Below are 16,565 nucleotides of genomic sequence, written 5' to 3' on the forward strand. Positions count from 1 at the left end.
AGGGCAAGCTTCTCCAGGCTAAGTCCTACATTCCCCCCGGGGATTCAGTTCTTACAAATCTTAAATAAAGGGGCTGGACTAGATCATCTCCAAGGTTCCCATGAGCTTAAGTCCTGTAATCATACATGCTTACCCTAAAATTCAAATTTCTTTGTCCTTAACTCAAAGTGGGACAAAGTGTCAGTTCAGCAGTTGTGACAGCGACAGCGGTTTCACGGAGAAAACTCAAGATGGTAATTTTTCAGCTCTTTACATACTTTTCCAAGGAGCCTTGATTCCTGACAATTCCCTCTGTAGGCTTTCTCCCTGAAGCTGATAGTCATACTTAAAAAACCTACAAGTATTTATTAAGAATCTACTATGTGACAAGCATTATGCTTGGTGCTAGAGACACAAAAAGAACCAGGAAGCCATCCATGACCTCAAGGGGTTTACATTCTAGTAGGAGAGACAGGTATCTAAGTATATAGAAGAGACATAAAATGACGACAAGGCAATTTGCGGGGTGGGGGGCAGTAGCACCTAAGAGAAAGGCCATCTAGAAGGAAGGTATCACCTGAGCAGAGTTCTGAAGATAATGAAGTATTCTACAGACGTGAGAAGGGAGGTTACCAGAGAGCAAAGCAAGGAGATAGGAGTAAGGCAAGGTGAGCTGTGTGAGGAACAGCAAACAGGCCAGTGTGACTTGGTCTTAGCATTCAGGAAGGGCTGTGCCCAATTCTGAGCCATCTCGACTCTCCCCAAACCAAACAGAAAGCCTTGATCTAGAAAGCTCTCCTTAAGAAGCATGTCTGATTTTTGTAACTAATTTCATAACAGATATATAAAATAAATGCAGGAAAAGAGCTAAGGGCAAAAACCTCACATGTGGCAAACTGGCATCTGTGTGGGCCCAGATCTCTGTCTGTCATCTTATATACTTGTGTTTGGGGTAAATACAGGACCTCACGGGAAGGGCAGAGAAATATGAAGAGAAGGCATATCAACATCCACAAATGGGTTCCCGAAGGGCCTTGGACAAGGAGAGTCCTTCACAATGGAACGGGGCATTGTCCTCAGCATCTGGGATGGGCCCTCATTCTTATCTTTCTACCTCCATTTTCTCCCAACCCTAGTCTGTCTCTGCGTTCACTTTCAGGGTCTCTGATTCCTCTGTTGATTTGCTAAGTCAAGCTAATAAGCTCTGTACAATGCTGGAAAGGCCAGGGGCTGAGTCTCTTTTCTCAATCTCTTTCAGAATCACATAAGTAGTTTCCTGGGTATTCTAAGTATCTTGGTATCTGCGAGCGGGATTGCTCTACTGCTCTACAGCTTAGCCCAGGAAGAGCTCTTGCCCTGTGCATCCCCTTTATCAGGAGGCATATGTTCCATCGGAACAATCCTCCTTCACGTAAGTGTTTTACCGCATAGACTGAAATCCCATGCCATTCCCTGAACAAGCATTTTTCGAGTACCTAGTACGTACCAAGCTCTGTGCTAAGGAGCTCACAGTCTAACAGGGAAACCAATAGGCAAAGTTTACACTTTGAAAGTAAAGTTCCGTTGTTAATTTTTTTTCAAAGCTTAGTTAAATTTTAGTTTCTTTAGTTCGTTTATTGAATTGTGACTGAGGAGTGAATACTTGGTTGCCTTAAAAAATAAGAAAGAAATAAAATTCTCTGGCTGTACACGCTAATGACACAGGCTTGGGCAGCATGCCTGTGCCTGTCATGAGGCACTGCTTCTCTTTGGGCTATTTGCAATTGGAGGTGGCTCATTCCTAAGTGTTCTTTGCCCATCTCTGTCTCTTGCAGGGTATTTTGTCTCTCTTGCTTATCCTTACTACAGCCCAGATGTCCATCGCTGCAACACTCGTAGCTTTTCATTGTACAGGAACGAGGAAAAACCTTGCAAATGAGGTAAGCTCAACATCGCCATGAGAATCAAGACAGGTTGTGTCCATATTGGGAGATGATTTGATTTTCAGTGACCTGTTTGGTTGTATCAAAATCCTGTGACTAGGCGGGCTTAGGGAGGTGACATTAAAATTGACAGGGGAGTAGAAGTGCATTTTTACTTGGGAAGAAGAAACCTTTCCTTCTGTGATCCCAACCTTCACTGCCTTTTCTTCAGTCTCTCAGCTGTCTACAAAAACTGACTTTTACAAATATTCCTTTCTCCAATTCACTGATAACAAATAAAAGCTAAATTCTTGCTGCTCTGGGAAGGAAGCCACTACACACCTACATTTTCCAAGTCCTCATCACACAGAGAAAAGGAAGGTCACATTTCTGGAAGGGATGGTTTAAGTGAAAATAAGTTATCTGTGTAATAGAGTTTTGACATATACCCAGATCTCCTGAGATGGGGACACCCATGTGGAAGACACCAGGTACCTAGCAATATTAGGATACTGGGAGAAGACATTCTCTGTCAACCTACCATTTGGGTAAGAGCCACCTCTCTCCATTGGCTATGCCACTGCAGCTGGAATTGGCTGTGTCCACAAAACTGCAAGACTGGGACAGTCTGTCTGTCTGTCTCCTTCTCTCTCTGCCATATTAGAGGTTGGAGTAGAGATACTTTTTACCCAAAGCATAGAGACACCAAGGGCTACCTCCACCCTGCACTACTCCACCCCTACACCTCAATCCTTTTGGTTTGTTTCATTTGTCCTTTTCAGTTGTAGGAACAAGCAGTAGAGTCAGGGGCTTGAGCCATGACAATTCTGGAGGCGAGAATCCAAGCAGGATGTTTATGCCAACCCTGAGAAATGTCCCTTTCCATGAAGGGCACACTAAAATTCTCTAGGAATCCCTTGACCATAGGCAACCCCCACAGAGGTTCAAGCAAATTTCCTCTGGGTCCAAAGGGCATCCAAAATTCTCCCTATGTATCTCTGCCACTTCAGGGGTCATCCATATGGAATTGTAAACTTACCCAAAAGTACAAGAAGAGGGGCAGCCAGGTGGCGCAGTGGATAGAGCACCGGCCCTGAAGTCAGGAGGACCTGAGTTCAAATCCTGCCTCAGACCAAACACTTGACACTTACTACCTGTGTGACCCTGGGCAAGTCACTTAACCCCAATTGCCTAAAAACAAAAAAAAAAAAAAATTAAATTAAAAAAATAAACAAAAGTACAAGAAGACAAGTACGTTCAGTTAGAAATGTATCAAAGAATTCAACTGCTGGTGGATTTTAAATACCGACATTCTTACTCTAAGAAGTTGAAGGCCATATAGCTCTCACAAAAAAGACAAGCATCCTGGATCTGTTTAAATGTAAAAACAACAATATGAACATTTCTATTAGGCAGTGGCATTCTAACATAGAAAGCCATAATTTCTTACCTTATACAGGCTTTAACAGAATCCAAAGAACTTTCAGTCAATCAAAAGAACAATGAAAAATCTCCCCCCTAAAAAAGTATAAGTAATTGAGTAATCAACTAATGAAGTTTGCAAAATTACATCAGTGGAACTAACTTGTGAGGAAAACCACTCTAAAAAAAATGCAACTATAAAGTCTAATTTTCCTTCCTCTCTCCCTCCCTTCCCTCCCATCCTTCCCTTTTTTCTTTTCCTAATTTATCTAGAATCTCATTAGGGTTTCTAAAGTAAAAACCCCAGACAGAGAATGTCTCCAGCAAAGCGCCCAATTTTATCCAGACAAGGCCCCACACGTAACAGTGATTATCCTGGCTCCCACTCCTGTAGGTTCCATTGTCCTCTTCCCTCAATGTTCTCCATTTCCCTGAAGTTGGTTTGGGAGTTTCTCACCACTGACTCAAGCCCCCATCAATGGTATTCCTCTAATTTCAGAGGCCCCCCTGGCATCTCAGTTCCATTTAACCACTTAGTCATATTAGTTTTTACAAAGGATATTAACTTCAAATTATAGTAATAACAAACATAAAAGTTTGCCACCAACTCACCCCCAATTCCACCTCAACATCTGAGAAAGAGAAGGGAAATCGAGTCACAACTTAACTCAGTTCCTATAGAGTAGACCTGCACAACTTGGCAGTAGGTAGGAGCCAAAATTAAAATAGGCTCAACTTCTTCAGGCTGCAGACAGGTTTTTAGCACTTCACTTTCCAAGTAAAGCTATGATTAATGATTAAACTATTTTGCAAATCTATACTTTTTTAAAAATGGAAATTTCAATTAACATCAATTAATTACACTTATTACTTAAGATTTTTATTTATCATGAAATCACCTTAATGTTAAAAAAAATTACTTTGCTGCACTCACTTTGTCTCTGCCACGAACAATGGAAAACACAGCAAAAAGAGATGACTCTCGCTCTTCTCAGACTACAGACAGACTGATGCTGCTTGGTTGCCATGGGTCATGTGACAAACAGGAGAGAGTGCGCAGTGACAATCCTCCTGCCAGGTTACAAGTGACTAGTGCAAGGTGGGGTCCACGGACAAAGCGCTCGTTAGGTCTTTACTTTCTTTTCCATCCCCCACATTTTTCACAGGCTACTCGAAGTCCTTTGGTGGCTGAACCACATGTTGTACAGGCCTGCTATACAACACAGCTCTACCAGATTCCAAGTCCAAAGCCCCAGGGCTTCTCCAGCTTGCCTGGCAAGCTGGCAGCAACAACCAGCATTGAATCTTGCCTCCAAGACAGCTATGGCTTGAGTTTCAGGATCTGGATATTTTACTGATTACAGCTAGAACTGAAAAGGACAAACAAAACAGACTAAAGAATCTTAGATCTTTCAGTATATGTCCTTCCTCTATGGGGGTAGATTACAGCTCAACCATGCTTGTTCATTCTGGATGAACCTCAGAATCACAGATCTACAGTTAGAAGGAAATTTAGTGATTATTTAATCTAACCTCATATTATAAAGGAGGAAAGGGGGTGAGCAAAAGGTGTTCAACAGAAACACACTTAAAAGAAAAAAACAAAATGGAAAAAAATTATGACAAATGTCATAGATTATAAACTTGACCTTTTAAATATATAAGGAACTGTTAAAAAGTCAACATGGTAATTCTCAGGCTACAACTGGTAAATGGTCAAAGGATATCAACAGAATTGTCAAAAAAGGAGAAAGAAAGTTTAGATAATCACTTTAAAATATTCAACTACACTAATAATCAAACAGATACAAAATAAAACAACTCTGAGATAGCATCTCATGCTGTGGTGGGTGACGACTAGGAAATAATCTGAGCTATACAACAGGCATAACAAATGGGTCAACAGATTTCCCAGTTGATCCAAAGAACTTAAATACAGAGTGAGACAGATTTTACGTATTAAAAACAATCAAATAACACTAATTATTTAAAAGAAAACAATTAACCAGAATATAAAATTAACTAGGTAATCTGATTTCTAATTGGAAGAAAGATTAGGGACCTTCCAAGTTGGCAAGGAAGAGGATAAACTAGTGCATTTCCCTGATATCAGAGAAAGAGGTGTCCCACTCCTCCCCAAGTGTGTCTGTTCAATCAAAGAACATGGAAACACTAACTGACTGACCAGCATGAGAACAGTTTTCAGATAAGACATATGGGTTGCTTGAGATGTATAATTGTGAGAAAACTCCTTTGCACCAAGTTTTGGATCTGACTGGTTTCTGGTCAGCATAACCTAGATCCTTAGTTAAAGCAACAGGTAGAGTTGGTCCAGCTTCCCAAGTCACGAAGGTTAGGTTCAAACAATACAATAAAGTTTTCTCACAGTTCCCACAACTGAATAAAGTCTTCTCATAAGGCAGAAATTGGACTAGACCCATAATTGAACAGAAAGGGAACTGATCTAGCTCAAGAATTGAGTCACAACACAGAGTCAAAGTGGTTCATTCAATTTTCACAAATTCCCTCTTTTGATTCATGGGGAAGGGACCAGTCCACTCCCCTCATTGTCACTTATCTATAAGTCAAATCTATAAGATTTGTTATATATTCATAATCAGAATTACAAAAGTCAGGCTACAGATCAAAGTATTTAGAGGGCTCACAATGATATAGCTGTTTTGAGAGGGGAGATATACATGTCAGCAAGGTAACCTAGAAAACTCAGCATGAACACCATGAAAGAAAAGGCCAAAACAATACAATGACTGTCATCAATATTAAATAATATCATTTCCTTGTATCCTAGTGACCCAATCCCAATATTCATTTCATAATTTTATCTTCTTTTGAGTCCCAGATGTCCCGTGGAGTCATCTGATTCCTGGGTATACCTTCTCTTGGACATTCTGAAATAGGCCTCATTCTCAGGGCAGCTCTAAAGGGGGCTCTGCTTCTCTGGTTCCAGATCACTTTTAGAAATTCCCAGGTAATTCTGCTAAAACATGCCAGTAAAAAGACTTAACACAATTCAGCATAATCTCTTGAATCAGGTTTTCCAATCACTAGTTCATGTAGTGAAAACTAGCTCAAGCTTTATGGTTCTGATTCTGTGAACAACAGAGCTATAAGAGGAACATTAGATTAGGAACTCATAATTCACCTGAAACTTCAAAGAATTTCAGTTTTTATATATCGCTAGCTGTTTTTATCTTTACCAAATCCTGTGTCTGACAAAAAAATCTTTTTTTTCTTAAATTCATGAGGGTCTGACTTGTAAAATAAACTCTTCTGTCTTAAATTATTGGATACTTTAAAAAATGGGAAAATAATTTCACTTTCTTTACAATTATCAATGCAATTTTACATGTAAAATCCTTAATCCAATTTTGAGAACTTATTATTAAAACATAATCAAAGTGTGAATTTTCGTACTACAAACATACATCTCCATACTTCCAAGAATACATTTAGAAGACAATTATATACATACGTATATAGTTCTTAGAGAAAATAGTCTAAGCCTGTTGCTTTTTAAAAATTTATTATTTCATTTAATTAGAGAACTTTTACATTGCATCTTTCTCTTATAACTTTGTCTAATTTCCCCTTTAGAAGGATATCATCCCCATATTATAATCTGACCACAAATACAGATTAAAATTTTAAGATTTTTCATACTTGCATCTTCTTATACTAACTCAGAATTGTTCTACTATCAAACAATTAATAGATTTAGTATTGTACTTTAAAAAAAAAACTTCTACTGCTCAGCTTATAGAAATTTGCTATGAAAGGAAAATGAGGGATACAGTTATAACAATGTCAACACTTATCCCTTCAAGGACACAGAATGACCTAATATATACTATATAACAGGAGAAAAACTCCCTTAGCTCTATTTTTGATTCTAGGCCTGAGTAATATCTGACAGCCAATCATGTAGTCAGAGGACATCAAAAGTCAGACACATGATTAACCAGGTGGGGGAATTTCCTGTTCAGAAAGGAAATAGCACAATTGAGAAACTGAGTCAAGAGGATCCACACCAAAGTAATGCCCTCAACCTTTTACAGGGACAGACATGAATTTGTAGAAGCTCTCCAACTTTAGCCATTTCATTTTCTACTCTTGGCTTCATGACAATTCAGACGACTATCCCTGTAGTCAAAACTCAAAATAATATTAAATTATAGATAGTCCCAAGAGTTTTTACTTCAAATAGCAAAATTTCACTAACCACAGCTTAGGGCTGAAATTTACTAATTTTATCATGATTTTTTAATAGCTACATTTCATTTATCCTTTACTCATTTATTTATTTAGTATTACACATTTATTTTATTCTCTATTCATGGAACAAAATAAGCATTTTCATAACACAGAACAATAACATAGACGATTGCACATGAAACTGCAAATCTACCATGTACAACTTGCTATTCCCTCCAAACATACAACAAAGTTATCATGCAAATCTCTTTTTTTTCCTTTTTTTCTTCTCCTCCACACCCCACCCCCTAGAGATGGCTATCATTAGACACAAATAGGTGTGTGTGTGTATGTATACACATATATGCATATATATATATATATATACATACATATAATTATTACATACATATAATTATTTCATACATATCTCTATCAGTTCTTTCTCTGGATGCAGACAGTATCTTTCTTCATGCTTCCTTTACTTTTGATTTGTGTATTTATAATAATCAAAATAACTTAGTCATTTAAAGTCATTCTTAAAACAATATTGCTGTTACTGTATATATAAAACGTTCTCTTGGTCCTGCTCATTTTTGTTTTTTGCTTTTTGGCGAGGCAGTCGGGGTTAAGTGACTTGCCCAGGGTGACACAGTTAGTGTCAAGTGTCTGAGATGGGATTTGAACTCAGGTCCTCCTAACTCCAAGCCTGGAGTTCTATCCATTGTGCCACCTAGCTGCCTCATTTTTGTTTTTGTTTTTTGGAGTCCTGCTCATTTGGCTCTCCATCATTTCATGCAAGTCTTTCCATGCCTTTCTAAGATCACTGAGTTCATCATTTCTTACAGCACAGCAGTATCCTATCACAAGCATACACGACAATTTGTTTGGCCATTCTCCAATCAATGGGGATCCCTGCAATTTCCAGTTTCTTGCTGACACAAAGAGAGCTGCCATAAACATCTCATTCATACTCAAAGTTATAATTACTATTTGTGAATTTCCCTCCATCTTATTTTTGCTTTTTTTCTTTCTCAGACTCTCTTTTTACCTTATCCCTGTTACCTTATGTCTACCCCACTTTCCCACCCCCACTTAACCCACCCCTCCAAAAGTCCCCTCATCTCCTCCCCAACCCTCTCAAATCCCAATTCACACACTCCTCTAAAAGTCCCTCCCCAACCCTGCCCCCCCAAGTTTTCTTACCTCTCTACATGATCAGAAGACTTCTAGATGTACATGCTGTTTCCTACTCAACTCAGATGACAGTAAGATTCCAACATTACCAGCCCTTCAGCCCCACATGCTTCCTCTGTATTAGTTCTTCCTTCACATCCCAATTTTGTAATTGCTCCCTTTTATTTTTTCCTACCCAATTTTTTTTAGACTCACTCCATCACGCACAACTCAACCCCAATCTTTCTTTCAAACTATCTTAATAATGATGACAGTTTTAAGAATATTGATAACATCTTCATATATAATAAGTAAACAGTTTGATCTTAATGAGTGCCTCATAATTAGTCTTTAATATTTTTCTTATATTTCTTCTGGATCTTTTATATCGAATTTTCCATTGAATTCTGTTTTTTTGCTTGTTTGTTTGTTTTGGGGGTTTTTTTGTTATAAATACCTGAAAATCTTTTAGTTCATCAAATATCCATTTTTTTTATTCAGGTTTATATGCGACATTGCTGGATAAGTATTCCTCGATACAACCCCAGCTCTTTTGTTCTTTCAAATATGATGTTCCAAGACCTATGGTCTTTTAGAGTAGAAGCTGCTAGCTCTTGTGAATCCTGACTGTATTTCTGCAGTATTTAAATATTTCTTTTTTTTTTTCTTGTTGCTTGCAATATTTTCTCCTTGACCTGGCAGTTTTGAATCTTGGCTATGACAGTCCTGTAAGTTTCCCTCTTGGGATCTCTTTCAGGTGGTAAATAGCAGATTTTTTCAATTTCTACTTTACCTTCTTATTCTAGAATTTCATGGCAATTTTCCTTAATAATTTCTTCTAATATTGTAATATTTACTTATAAACTAAAACTAACCACATTCTGGGATTTCAGGCATATAGTAAATATGATAGTTGAGTCATACTAGTGTATTGAAGTTATATCTTTAAACTATTCTATACATTTTTCATAATTTTATGTAATAGCCAAAATTTTTCAAATGAAAACTCATTTAATAAAGAAAACTTAGTAAACTGATTTTTATTATCTGTTTTAAAACAAAATATACCCCTATTAAATATTTGTTTTCAAATATCTGCTTTTACTACATTCTTTTAAAAACTCAATTCATAATCTAACAGCGCCCAGATAAAAGTTCTTCTAACAGCATTTCTGATTAAATGATTTCCCAAATTTCACAAAATTTCACAATATAAGAGAATTTAGAAAAGCAATAATAACATACACAATATCATGTGTTTAAAACATGAAACAAAATTTATTACCATTCAGATGACATCAATTTAGCTGAATGCATTTCCAAATTACCTCACATAGAAAACCATTAATCATTACCTCTGGCATGTTATACTAATCACATGTAAAATCTGTTATGCAATTACATTCAATTAAAGAAATCATAACAATAGCCAACATTTACATACTACTTAACTATATGCCAGTCACTGTGTAAAGTTCTTCATGATAACTATATAATTTTGATTCTTATAACAACCCTGGGAGGTGGGTACTATTATTATTTCCCTCTTTACAGATCAGGAAACTGAGGTAAACAGAGATAAGATAACTTCCTTAAGATCACACAGCTGATAAACTTCTGAGACCACAGTGTAACTTAGGTTTCTCTGCATTTTTCCAAATTTTTTTTTTGCATTAGATAACACAATTAATAGGAAAACACATGTAAAGAGCCAAATCTAATACTTTCGTAGTTCTCCTACCCTCTCTTTCCCCTGAGGCTTTTCAGTTTCAAACTCTGGGCAAAAGACAGGGAGAGGTCCCAGCCGGCCACCCTGTATTCTCATCCCTTTATTTCGGAGCTCCCAAGGTTCTAAAGACTAGGGAGTGAACTTCCAGAACGGTCCTTCAGGGGCAGAGCACTCTAATTCCTAATCACATTCCAAACTATCTACATAACTGATCTTTGTTCTATAGAATTCCTCCTTTGCAATTTAGCACAAAATATTATACAACCCCAATTAATTACAATACTGTTACCTTTTGGGGCTCCTAAGAGCTTACAATTGTATGGTTTCTTTCCAATATCCTTTGGTGACCTTGCTTTTAATTCATCTAAATAATTAATTCTAGTATATAAAGCTCTGAAAATTCCGCTTCAGTCTTCCCAAAAGACATTCCTGGTTCCTGGTCACTCCCCTGCTCCCACCATCTATCTCCATTATCTACAACAGAGTCTGGGTCCAGGCATGTGGGTAGGGGTCAGTGGACTCCTCTTCAGTTTAAATTGCCCTTTCTATTCCCTAAATAAATTTTACTCATTTTAAAGTTGCTCCCTGATTTAAACAATCTTTTCTCTTTTCTAATCAAGAAAGGATTAACAAGAGGCGGCTGTAAAACGAAAAGGGCATGCCTGTTTTATTTTTTTTCTTCACTCTGGGATTGCTTTCAAACTAGCTGCCTCCCTTTATTACACTAAAACAATAGATCTACCACTCTTCAGGGGAAAAGTGATCTAAGTGTTATCTACCCTTGAAACTTTTACAGAATTTAATTCTTATTTTTCCTCAAAACAAGCTCTACAGAGCGATGCTCCAAAACTCACTAACACATTTCAGCGTACACTATGCTTCTGCTAAATGCCTTATCAGTAAGACAAAGAGAAGGGTGTAAATCCCTGGAATTACCCAAAATCCCAGGAGTTCTCCCCCGTAATCTTAAAATGATTAATCTCCAAACTCCTTAATGATTAATCTCAAAGTCTCCAAAAGCTATTAAGGTGCCTTTAGCAGCTCCACAAACTAGCAAAAAAAAAAATGTACTTTCTTTGGTTATACGACTTTATCTCTGTAATTCCAACATGACCAGGGTTGAAATGACAGAGGGAAAGGATCTCACAGGTTTTTTTTAACCTGATCTCCCACTAAAAGCCTAAATTGGGAGTTAGTTTTGATTACTGGGACAGAGAACTGCTTCACGTATGAGACATTTACTAACCTTCCCCAGCATTCCAAACTCTTTGGCTGCAGCTTTTCAGCAGTTTTTTAGCTGGTTGTATTTTCCCCTTAGAAATTGTACAAGGCAGCAGAATCTACAAATAGTAAACACAACATAAAACAAAGATTTTCCTATATTTTACAAAGAGACAAAAATACACAAAATTAGACAAATATAAATTTGCTAATCTTAACTTGTTCACTTTGCAATAGCGAAAAGAGACAAATTAGAGGCAAAACAAATTTACCAACTGAATCTCTCAGATTTATGCCAGATGTCATACAATTCAATTGTACACTCTGTTTCCTAAACTTCCCCACCTTGGGGGAAAAATCTAACTCTAAAGTCCCCCATGCCTGGGGGAAAACCTAATCCTACACTTAAACCTAAACCCTACTTTAGCTTGGAAGAATTTGGGATTGCAAGCAGGAGTAGGAACTTCAGGGGCAGTCTTCCACAAAATACTCTCTCAGCGAAAGATTAACTGGAATACTCTAATGAGTTTTTCTGAAAGGCTGTTGTACTGGGGGTCAGAGTCCTGACTCAACCTGGTTTGGCTTGCCAAAAACTGTGGTGAATAACAACCAAGGAAATGTTCTGAGCTGCCTGATTTATTTGCAAAACAGGCATAATAAATGGATGAACACATTCCCCCAGTCAATCCAAAGAGCCTGAATGCAGAGTGAGAAAGATTTTATGTGTTAAAAATGATTAATCAAATAACAATTAAATAAACAAATAAAATTAGTCAAAACAATTAACCAGGATACAAAATTAGGTAATCGATTTCTAATTGGAGGAAAGTTGAGAGACTTTCCAAGTTGGGGTGAGGATAAATAGGTGCAACTCCCTGAAATCAGGAAAAGAAGTGCCCCACTCCCCGCCCCCCAGGGTCTCTATTCAATCAATGGAACAAGAGAACAATAACCAACTGACCAGTATTGGGCCAGCTTTCAGATAAGACATATGGGTTGCTTGAGAGGTTTGGTTGTGAAAAAACTCCTTTGCATCAATTTTTGGATCTCACTGGGTTTCTGGTCAGCACAACCTAGGTCCTTAGCTATGGGTCACTAAACAATAGGTAGAGATTGTCCAGCTTCCCAGCCACAGGCAGGGCTAGGTTTAAACAATGTAATAGAGTTTCTCAAAATTCCCACAATTAAATAAAGTTTTCTCACAAGACAGAAATTGGAGCGGAGCCATTACTGAATAGAAAGGGAACTGAGCAAGATCCAGAGTTGAGTCATAAGAGAGATTCAATGTAGTTCACTCAATTCTCACAATGCCCATCAAATGGGCAAAAAAAATTAAATGCAAAAAAAAATGCTACTGAGGTTTTGGAGGTAGAGACATACTTATCTATTAGTTCGAGGATTATGATCTTATAACATCTTTAGAAGAGCAATTTCAAAATACACATTACATATTAAAAGTTGTACAAATAATCTTAACCATTGATCCTATAATTCCATGATTGGAAATAGGTTTTTAAAATGCCATAAAAAGCATTCTCTGTGCCAAGATTTTCCTATAAGGATTACATCTGATCAAACACATACGTACTGGAGAGAATGGCCAAGCAAAGACTTCAATCTCCAAAACATATGTAGATTTGCCCTCACTGTTGATTTATACCAAGCATATGAACTATTCGTTGTCTGTCTTCAATCTAATATGTGAAGGGTTGGTGAGCCTACTTTCAGGTCTAAGTTACAGGGGCTGCTACTGTGATGGTGGAGAGTTTTCTAATTGGCTGAGGAGGTAGAACTGAGGGTGTATACAAAAGGTTTGAGGAGATTATTACTGAAAAGGAGAGGGGTAGATTGCCCTATTTCTTACCTTACTGTCACATTACCCTGAGCACATGGTAGTACCTACTGCATTTGTGTTTATTCTTCCCTGGTCTTACATGGACATGGAACGGACTAGGCCACAAGCTTGTGAACTCTGAAAGGCAGAAACAGTCACCAGAGGTTCTCTTAGTAAGTAGAGTCAGTAGCAGCAGCAGCGTAGTTCAATGACATCCCACTTGACCCATTCCAGCAGAGGATCAACTGAGCACTAAATCCTTTTATACATGTCCTCAGGTCCACCCCTTTAGTCAATTAGAAGACTCTCCACCATCATTACCCTAAAACTCCTTACCAGAAGTAGACTCACCAAGCCGCTACATGACAGATTGAAAACAGGGAATAGTGCACATGCTCTTTGTAAGCTTTCAAGAAGGGCAAGTCTGAGTGGACCCTCTTTGACCAGCCCCACAATTACACTCATCAAAAACCCTCATTTCCAATATGGGAATCATTAAGTAAAGTTTGAAATATTAATGTGGTCAAATATTATAATACAAGTAAGACCAACAGCTATTAGATATATAAAGAAATATTGAAAGACCTTTACAAAATATGAAGTCAAAGAGTAGAATCAGAAGAATGAAGTATACATTCACTATGGCCATATAAGAGGGGAGGGGGAAAAAAGAAGAGAATGAGAGGGAGGAAAGGAGGTGGGAGGAAGAGAGGAGACACAGAGAGAGAGAGAAAGAGAATGAGAATATAAGAAGAAAAATAAATGAGAAGGAATGGACAAAAGAATTCCAAAGAGGACTTAGTGGGAATAAATGAAAAATTTGTGATACTTTTATTTGCTGAAAATAATTATTTTGAAAACAATAATAGTTTTAGCACATTGTACTAATAGTCAATTCTAATCTTTTATTTAAAAAACAAAAAAGCAGAGCATTGGGAAGTAGGAAGATAATACTCACAGGAGTTGACAGCCGTGGAATTAACACCTGTCATTTCTGGTTGGCTTTATAGGTTGTATATTTCCTGCCTTCTGAAATCGAGGAGCCCAAACAAACTGAGAGTGTGCAAAACCAGTCACGGTTCCACATTAAGAAAAATCCTACTGACCAAAATGAAGAAAATGTATTGGTCTCCTTAATTGGGAACTATACTTTCTTTAAATTAAGAGCTTCAGGAAGTTCTGTAACCCAATTGGAGCCTCCACTGTCTCCACTACCTCCACGGCCTCCACCACCTCCACCACCTCCACTTCCACCACCTCCTCCCATCACAATAGAGGAAACCCTTGAAAGTACAGATTCAGAAAGCTCAATTTCAAGGAAAGGATCCACTCAAATTTGTTTTTCCAATATTACTCCAAAGGATTCTGCACTCGTTTCTTACTTCTCTACCCCAAGCAGATCGAATATATCAATACAAAAATCACTTTCCTTACCTTCAATTACAGACAAGCCTGTGCAAATTTCTACATTTTCAGGGCTAGGTTCAGCAAGAGTATTAACAGAAGCTTACCCTTACTTCAGCTCAAGTTCCACAAGTGAATGCATAGTGAATGCTCCCCTTTCCACAGGACTACTTGGAGTGAACAGATCCACCCAATTTCCCTCTTTCTCAGGCCCAAGAGGACCAGCAGAAATCACAGAAATTCCCTCTTCCTTTTCCAGCCCAAGTTCAACAAACGAATTCATAGAGGCTCCTCTTTCCATAAGACTACTTGGAGTGAACAGATCCATCCAATTTCCCTCTTTCTCAGGCCCAAGAGGACCAACAGAAATCACAGAAATTCCCTCTTCATTTTCCAGCCCAAGGTCAACAAGTGAATCCATAGGAGCTCCCCTTTCCACAAAACTACCTGGAGTGAACAAACCCATCCTATTTACATCTTTCTCTGGCCCAACTGGACCAACAGAAATCAATCCTTACATTTCTTGCCCAAGTTCAACAAGTGAATCCATAGAAGCTCCCCTTTCCACCAGACCATTTGGAGTGAACAAATCCATCCAATTTCCCTCTTTTTCAGGTCCCAGTGCCCCCACAGAAGCCACAGAAGTTCCTTCTCCTTCCTCCAGCATAAGTTCAAGTGAATCCATGGAAGCTCCTTCTTCTTCTGGCCTACTAGCAAAAAGTAAATCCGTTCAATTCCCTTCTTTCTCAGGTGTCACTGTACCCACAGAAGTTAAAAAGCTTCCTCCTCCATCCTCCATCCCACCTCCAACCAATGAATGCATGGAAGTTACCCCACTGTCATACCTAATTGAAAAAAGCACATCTGCAAAATATCTCTCTTTTTCAGGGGTCATGGCACTAAAAAAAGTGAAAATTGCCCCTCCCTCCTCCAGTCCAAGTTCAACCAGTGAATCCATACAAGGCCAACCTTCCTCAGGTCTAAAAGCAAAGAGCAAACCCAAGCAATTTCCTTCATTTAGAGGCCAAAGTTCACGAAGAGAAATCAAAGAATCCCCCCCTTCCTCCTGCAGCCCAAGTTCAACCAGTGAAATCAGGGGAAGTCCCCCATCAAGTAAATCTTCTATCTCAGGTCTCACTGCACTGACAGAAGTCAAAGAAGTCCCTCCTCCCTCTCTGATCATTCGTTCAATCAGTGAAGCCATGGAACCTCCTTCCTCAGGTAAAGTGGCAACAAGGAAATCTATAACATTTTCTTCTATCTCAGGTGCCAGTTCAGCCACAGAGGTCACACAATGCTCCCCTTCCTCCACCATACATATTTCCGGTGAATCCATGGAAATTCCTTTCTCTGGGCTAGTTACAATGAACAAATCTGTGCAATTTCCCTCTTTCTCAGGTCCAACTGAAACAACAGAAGTCAAAGAAGTTCCCCCTTCCATTCCCAGCCCAAATTCACCAAATGAATCCATGGAAGTTCCTTCCTCAGGTCAACTGGTAACAATCAAATCTTTGGAATTTCCCTCTTCCTCAAGACCTAGTACACCAAGAGAAGAAAAAGAAGTTCCATTTTCCACATTCAGGCCAAGTTCAGTTAGTGAATCCATGGAAGCCCCTTTCTCAAGCCAAGAGGAAACAAACACATCTGTAAAATTTTCTTCTATGTCAGGTACCACTGCAACAACAGA

At 38.4% G+C, this 16,565-nt stretch overlaps 1 protein-coding gene across 1 annotated transcript; it reads left to right on the forward strand.

Moving 5' to 3' along the window:
• Positions 1-577: 577 nt before the first annotated feature.
• On the forward strand, positions 578-15,058 carry LOC110200735 (uncharacterized). Its single transcript, XM_078148885.1, has 5 exons — positions 578-595; positions 1,238-1,390; positions 1,794-1,898; positions 14,485-14,928; positions 15,044-15,058. The coding sequence occupies exons 1-5, from the start codon at positions 578-580 to the stop codon at positions 15,056-15,058; spliced, it is 735 nt and encodes a 244-aa protein (XP_078005011.1).
• The last annotated feature ends 1,507 nt before the right edge of the window (positions 15,059-16,565 follow it).

The sequence above is a fragment of the Phascolarctos cinereus genome, unplaced genomic scaffold, assembly GCF_003287225.1.
Source record: "Phascolarctos cinereus isolate Bilbo 61053 unplaced genomic scaffold, phaCin_HiC Scaffold_9;HRSCAF=440, whole genome shotgun sequence".
NCBI lineage: Eukaryota > Metazoa > Chordata > Mammalia > Diprotodontia > Phascolarctidae > Phascolarctos > Phascolarctos cinereus.